This window comes from Micropterus salmoides, unplaced genomic scaffold (assembly GCF_014851395.1).
Source record: "Micropterus salmoides isolate LMB-PRFRI ecotype aquatic unplaced genomic scaffold, ASM1485139v1 Ms_hic_scaffold_10, whole genome shotgun sequence".
Taxonomy (NCBI): Eukaryota; Metazoa; Chordata; class Actinopteri; order Centrarchiformes; family Centrarchidae; genus Micropterus; species Micropterus salmoides.
In genome coordinates, this window is record NW_024040041.1 from 31,690,790 (window position 1) to 31,698,692 (window position 7,903).

A 7,903-nucleotide genomic window follows, 5' to 3' on the forward strand; every position below is an offset into this window, starting at 1 on the left:
TTAAAGAGGTTACTCCCCCAAACAAAGACACAAGAGAGGAGAGAAGACTAAATCATGAATCAGCAGGGATGATATTAAATTGATCTACAGAAGAAACAGATCTGATAGCAGCACAGAATGACTGAGAGCTGCACTGACTTACATACTGTTATAGTTAGGCTGAAGAGTTTGAATTGTCACCTGCCAGCAAAATTTTGTGTTTCTCTTTACATAAATAAAAACATTTTCACCATAAACTGGTGCAGAAAAATTAATCAGAATGCAGGAAAGTCTTCAAGGTATTCTTGATTCTTGTTCTATTGTCTCACACATCATCAGAATCAACAACTCATCAAAAATCTGACTTTTGGTGAACATTCAGATGTGTGGCATCTTTTTTCAGGCCCATGTCATACTTATACTGATGTCATGCCCACTGAACTGGAATGTTTAATGATAAGGTTTAATAGATCTATGACAGGGACTAATTCAACATTCTTTTAGCCCGACTTCCTCGAATCCTTTCATTTCAATTCAACAGGCTTAACCAGTGGCACCCTTTCAAACAGAAGGTGAGAAGTTGTTAAAATCACACATGCACTTGGCACATGCACTCCTTTTTTTATATAGTTTATGGTGCAGGCATGCTCTTGTCTTCTTACTTTGTGTTGCTTGTGTGTTTGGCTGCAAGCAAAACCATACAAATAGTAATTTACGGCAATGTGGTTACAAATTTATTGAATGAAGTAATGGTTTGACTGGAGACGTTTCGATTCTATTTGATACCGGGCTGTTTCGGTCGATACCACAAAGGTACCGAGTAGCAATACCCATCTGCATCTGCACTCAATTGCTATTCCTCAAAGACCTTCAGGTGTCGCTGACCTTGAAAGTGAATCTTGTGGATTGCAATTGAATTGAGAGAACCAAATTTGAATTGATAGAGTTTTATTTTTAGCGAGGCTCAAATACAGTTTCAAGTGCAACTGAATTGAGTTTCACAATATTGCAGTGAGTTTCAAGTTTATTGGAAATCAGTTAACTAATAAATTCAATTCCTAATGAAACTATACAGATTCAGTTTTTCAGTAGTTATTCAGGTTAAACAGTACAAATTCAAATTATGCTGTTCAATTGAGTTTTTTTAATGCAGTTATAATAGAATAGTTTCCACTGACACAAATATCAGCCCATAGATACATTTTTTCAGAAACACTCATGATTTATGATGTAATTTCTCTAAATATGTGAACACACTGCAAATGTTTATTACACATCATATAACTGTCTCTTTGGTCAACTAACTGAGTAAAAAGGTACAGTAGGTCAGGTTCTAGTAGTTCCTGTATAGGACATATTGTAAATAGCCCTTTTAGTCAGTGAAAGCTCTGTCAGATTTTTAGCATGAATCATGGAAGAGAGTAATTTGGGATTCACTGTCTACAATATGACGTCTTTCCTTCAAAGCTCATCAACTTTTTCTATTTTTGTGTATGATTATTGGTTTTAAATCAGATAGGATACTGTTTGGAGAGAGATTTGCCTTCTGCTGTGATCACATGTCAAAGATATGTCGCTTGTGTTTGAGCAAATACAAATTTAGAAAGACTAGCCTTGTGGCTGTTGTGGGGGAAAAAATAGCATCACAATGGTGTCAAATTTGCATGCTTCTTGTGATGGACTGCAGATCATTAGGTTATTAATGAACAAGATTTTCAGCCAACTCACTGTGGAAACAAAATCAAAAACAGGTTTATTACCTTTAAGTGCTTCTTGTTAGAGTGTATATTGTATCACACATCATCAAAATCAACAAATCATCAAAAATCTGTCTTTGGGTGAACTATCAGATGTGTGGCATCTTTATTTATATATATATATATATATAATGTATATATTGGTACCTCAAACAGGTCAGTCATGTCATGACAGATGTGTCAGCAGGTCGGGCCTGGGGCCGCAGTGTGAATCAGCAAAGCTTTGTGTTAAAAGTACTAGTCAAGAAATCACTGTGGGACGGTGGATTTCTTATAGGTCTGGGACCTACTGTTGCACAGTTCTTTTGGGTCTGGGACCCACAGTAAAATAGAGAGTGTGAGTCATAGGACTCACAATAAAAAAATATAAAACACATTTTTAAAAAACATTATTTTACTTAAGGTTGCTATTCTAGGTGAATACAAAGTAAATATACAGTATTGTTGAATGCTGAATGTGTTTAGTGAGAATTGAAAACAGCCTTATGTGAATGAATTGCGACTGGCTCCCGGCTTCAAGGTCCTCATAACACTTAAACAAACCTCCAAAATTTTAAACAAGAGACAGCTTATTCTAAATTTAAAAGAAAAAACCCTAAAAGGTTCATTCTTTATTACATTCTGGGGTTATTTAAACACTACGGAAAATAGGTTCAAATAACAGTAAGTAGGAACAAGACCCTTCAATAATAAATGCTCCTAATATTAATTACATGATTAACAACCATGGTAATCGAAGCACATACCAACTGGACATTTGGGTAAAAGAGTGTGGCTTTCCAGTAACAGGCAGCTTTTAGTCTCAGACAATCAGAAACTTTAAAGAGTAAGTTTACAAAAAAAAGACAATGAAAAGAGATAACCTAAAACAGACTGGACAGCAGATTGTTTAAAGGAAGCACTTCTCAGGGACAGGGAAAAAGGCAGGGACAGCATCTTTAAACATTTCTGCATCTTATTGTGTCAAACCAGGTCCTGATCTGGACCCGGTCCACCCCCCCAGAACCTGTCACTCTTAGTCCTCCACCACACAAAAAACCCATTTTTCTCGGATCCAAAATGGAGGTGAAGGATTTGCATCACTGCTACAGAGAATAAAAGCAGATTTTTTCGCAGCAGACTCACAGAAATCCACAGCACACACAGGCTCGCAAGAACCGGGAGCCAGTGGGAGAAACCAACCACCTGAGAAGCACCCCCTGAGAGGTCGTGGTTGTAGAGGCAGAGGAAGAGAACGTGGCATATCTGACGCTTGTTTGAAACATGAAGATAAAAACACACTACAGCTGAACTGATAGCAATAAAAGATGTGCTGTTTCAGTTCAATGCACTGTGGACACAAAATCAAAACAGGTTTCATTCCTTCTAATGATTCTTTTTTGAGTGACACCTCAAACAGGTCAGCCATGTTGATGGTGTGTGGAGAAGGTTTAACAGGAATTACTTACACATTCTTCTAACAAATTTCCTGTAAACATCACCCTCTTTGTCCTATTCTGGGATCACACACAGGGTGCAGTCAGCTGCATGTGATTGGGGAACCACTTCCTCGAGTCCTTCCATTGTAATTCATCAGGCTTAGCTGGTGGCGCGTGTGGACACAAATTTTGACTTGTCAGACCACAATGCAGTTTTCCACTTCGCCTCAGTCATCTTAAATGAGCTCAGGCCCACAGAAGGTGGTGGTGTATCTGGATCTGGTTTACATACAGTTTCCTCGGCATGGTAGAGTTACATTTTTGGATGCAGTGACGAACTGTGTTCACAGACAATGGTTTTTGAAAATGTTCCTCAGAATCGTGTCTGTTTCTGATGCAGTGCTGTCTGAAGACCCGAAGATCACAGCATTCAATATTGTTTGACCTATGTGTCCTGAGATTTCTTCCGACTCTATGAATCTTATAATGCTTTGATGTACAGAATCCCCAGGTTATTTGCAATTTTACAGTGAAAATCATCATACTTAATTTTGCACTCTTTGCCAGCGCAGTCTTTCACAGAGTGGTAATCCCTTCACTTCAGAAAGACTGAAGAGATGATCTTTTTATATCCAATCATTTTTAAAACCTGTTGCCTTTTAACCTAATTAATTGTGATTGAGATGTTCCACCACATATTTTTTTTCTAGTATTCCAGTCAGACAGGCAGCACACTGATAAAATGAATTAGGCTAAATTAAATACATTGTAAACCAGATCATCATGAGTTACCCACTGTAACATTCCCACAGTCGTTCTGTTGTTCCTCGTGACAGACAGGTGACTTCATGAACAAATATATTTAGTGATTTTGGAGTTTTGATTTTTTACATCTCAGGGCTTTACTGTTTGTTGACACTGAACCACAGACTGCATAAAACAAGACTGAACACACTTATATACTGGTAGCCACGTATGTATTCAAAAGCCTGTGTACTGTGTGGTCAGCTGTACACACTAGATATCTTTCTATTAAATATATGGCACAGTGCTCTGATAACAGAAATCTCACAGAAGTTCACTGAATCAAAACACGATTTTCACTTGTAATGGTGAATTTTTACATTGTTTTACGTTGGTAATTTTACTTAAGTAAAGGATCCAAGCACTTTTTCAGAAAGTCCTATTTAATGGCTATTTTTTTCTTGTTAGCTTTACAAACCCTAGAAACATTCTTAATGTGATGGATGCATGTGGCTTACAATAAATCCAGTTAATTTGTTTACAGGAAGCCTGAGCCTGTTTGACTAGTTTATTTCTCATTATTTGAAATGTGTGCAGGGTTTTTTCCCAGCAGGATATAAAGCATTTGAAATTAGATCCACTTTGTCCAGCTACAACTAGAGTTGGGCAATCTCTTCGTTTTTCATATCGTCCAATTATGGCTACTCGAGATCACCAATAGGCGATCTGATCCCTAAAATCCCAGCTTGGAAGATTTAGGCTTTCACGTATTTGGGCCTATTAATATCTTTTATATCACAATCCAAATCATATTCATAACTTAACAGATATGTGAGGTGTCAGATCCACAGAAAGAGAAGGCAGACAAACTGGTTTGTAATTATGGATTTAAAGCATATAAAGCTATAATTATCATAAAGACAAAAAGGTTTAATATGTAACAACGCATTGTATTTTTTAAGGTTTATCATGTTTGCTTTTAATATAAAATCTTAATCTAAAAGCATTACTAGTTACTACAGGTGGTGAAAAGGAAATTTTCAAGTACTCAAATATTATACTTAAGAACAGAACTTGAGTAAATGTACATTTATGACATTTTTGATGTTTTGTGAAACAGGTGATAGGTGAGATGTTGGGTGTGTCAATGAATATTTTGGCTGGAGTTGGAGGAAGATAGAGAGAGAGGGAGGGAGAGAGAGGGAGGGGGGAGAGGGAGGGAGGGAGGAGAGAAGAAGGGTATTAAAGCAGGTGCATTTCTGATGATATGGACTTGCAGCGATGGCTTTCTACAAAGTGATCTGTGTGGCAACTCTGCTGACTCTCCTGACACAAGGTAAGAACCCTCCTCACTGTGCACAGAGGATCAAGAATCTTTTAATTAAGTAAGAGAAGTTGTTAAATAAATCAGTATTACATGAAAGTGCAGATCCTGTATTGAAATTAAAATGTACAAAACCAAAGTGCTCAGTAGATCCTGTCGCACTGAAACAATATTTACATCAATTTATGAAAATTATCAAATCTACAAGAGAAGGAGAAAAAAAGTAAGTCCAGGATGAGGAAATTCTCTAAAACTCTTTAACATCTAAAAGTCATTATGTAATCTGTTAAGATGTTTGTGGAAAAGAAAATTAAATGGCAAAACTAGCCAAATTTAAAAAGACATTAATCTGCATGTGAGCAGTAATTATAGAAATCAGATAAACGTAATGGAATAAAATAGTTTTGCACTGAACTCATGGCTTTGTTTAGACTGATTTAAAACTTAGCCTGGATGTATAAATTGAAATAACATACATTAATTTCCAATTAGCAGATCATTATAAAAAGAATTCAGGAAGCAGCTGAGTGATGTAAATGTTATTTTTCCTGACAGTCACTATTTGCATTCATTCTTTGAGACATGCATTATGACCTTGTGATTAATAAAGCTGTAATTTTTACAGTACAGTTTCAGGGACCCCAGAATCAGCACAACCTCAGGCTAATGTACAGCAGAGTACATGGCAGGAATATTTTGTTGAAATATTATGACTTTATTCTCAGTAGATTGTGATTTTATTCCCGTAATATTACACATTTTGTCTCTAAATATTACCAAGTTATTCTGCAAAGAGAAAACAGATATGTGGGAGAGATTTTAGATGTGCAGAACGTTTTGGACGTGAGCAGAAAATCTTCTGAAACACAGGAGCTATTAAAGTCCAGGGGTTTATAACTGAATTAAAATGAACTGATTAATCATTGGTGTGACATGCACATTTAAAGAGTTTACTTCAGTCATGCCTACATGTGTGCTGAGGGCACCCCAGGTGAATCTTCTCTCTCTGTTTTCTGAGGTGATGAAAGTTACGCCCTGTTAAAACCAATGTGGAAACCTTATCATAACAGGAGAGTCAAGATGAGCAAGGCTTCTCAAAATAAAATCCCCCAATGGTCTCTATGGAAACAGGAAGATAAGGCTCAACCTAGTTTTCCAAAGTAAAAGCCCCACAAAGTAATTGTTTCTTAACTGGCAACATTAGATTGACCTAATTTTTAAAAATGACCCCGACAGTAACTGTACTTAATAGGGAACTCAGGAAATGAAAAAAATAGGCCCTGTAGAGTAACTTCATCTTAACAGGGAACTAGGGATGGATCTTATTTTTCAAAACAACAGTCCCCAGACAGTAACGTAAGTAAAGTTTCAAAATAAACCCCCCCAATGGTCACTGTATGTTAACAACAAACGAGGGATGACCTGGAGTCCGACCATACAGTATAAGGAAAAACAAGTGTGTTCATATTGTATGTGTCTCTGCAAGCACTGCAGGATGCTTAAACTGGGATAATAAGGTCAGTGGGGCATATACACACACACACGTCTTTTTCAAGTATTTTATTAATGTGGGCGACGTCAGCTCAGTCTAAAGGGACTTTGCTTGTGAACTGAAGGGTCAACAAATCAAGTGCAGCACGGACCATTGCGTAAAGTGCCCATGAGCAAGGCACTGTACTCCTGGCTCCTTCCTGGATGCTGCACAATGGCCCCTACACAGATGGGTTAAATGCAGAAGTTTTGCATGCGTTGTACTGTGTATAACTGTATCTGAAAGTAAAAGTTGTTTATATCAGTGTTATCTAGTAACTTCAAACTCCAACCAAACCTTAAAATACTCCACATTTGTCAAACATTATAGGTTGAATTCCCATTCATACTACAAATAATTACAAACTTTAGCAATACGAGATTATTCAAGCTTAAAATTGGATTATTTAGAACATTCCCCACGTTTCCCAGTCTTTTTAGTCCTTTATACTTCTTCATGCAAATTAAAGCCACCACTGTAGTTTAGTGTCAGCTTTTCAACATTCCTAAAAATATTCCACATCTTTCATACATTTGTATTATGTGTATATTTTTCAAGCCAGAAATCTAGTGTAGTGCAAGCTAAGTTGAATTGTGCTTGATTTGAAAATTAGAAGCACTGAATTTGTTAATCTGCAACTTAAAGCCACCTTAAAACTTTTCTTATTCTTTTCAGTCTGTCCTTGTAGTTGAGTTTTTTGTAAGCATGCAATTAAAGTAATTATGTGAACTATAGCTAAGACATATCAGTATATATAAATACACAATTAATGTATCATTGTTTTATGTTTTCAGAGTCTCAGTCACAACTAAGTGGTAAGTCACCGTTTCTACGCTCACTTTTTTACTTTTTTACTTTGTCTGTCTGTCTATTATTGGGACATTTCAAAGGAGACATATTATGTTTTCTATATTTTATGATTAACTACAATGTTACAGTGGTTAGATGTTCATGTTAAACATGGACAATATAATGAGGTTAAAGTATTTAAAAGAAATCTCTTAAGCAAAAAACTCAGATTTCCTCCTGTTCTGAACGCTCCGTTATGAACAGCTGGCTCTGTTCTACGACGCATGGAGCCAGATGGAGCAGGGTGTTTCATATATGATCATTTGCTCCGCACAGCTACGCTCAGTCTGTATGGACCTCT

At 36.7% G+C, this 7,903-nt stretch overlaps 1 protein-coding gene across 1 annotated transcript in view; it reads left to right on the forward strand.

Annotated features, from left to right (window-relative positions):
- The first annotated feature begins 5,179 nt into the window (after nt 1-5,179).
- Nucleotides 5,180-7,903, forward strand: part of LOC119896569 (serine protease 33-like) — a 25,393-nt gene continuing 22,669 nt past the window's right edge. Inside the window, exon 1 of the mRNA XM_038710052.1 lies at nt 5,180-5,234. Within this exon, the coding sequence (XP_038565980.1) occupies nt 5,180-5,234 (55 nt within the window). The remainder of the gene's footprint in view (nt 5,235-7,903) is intronic.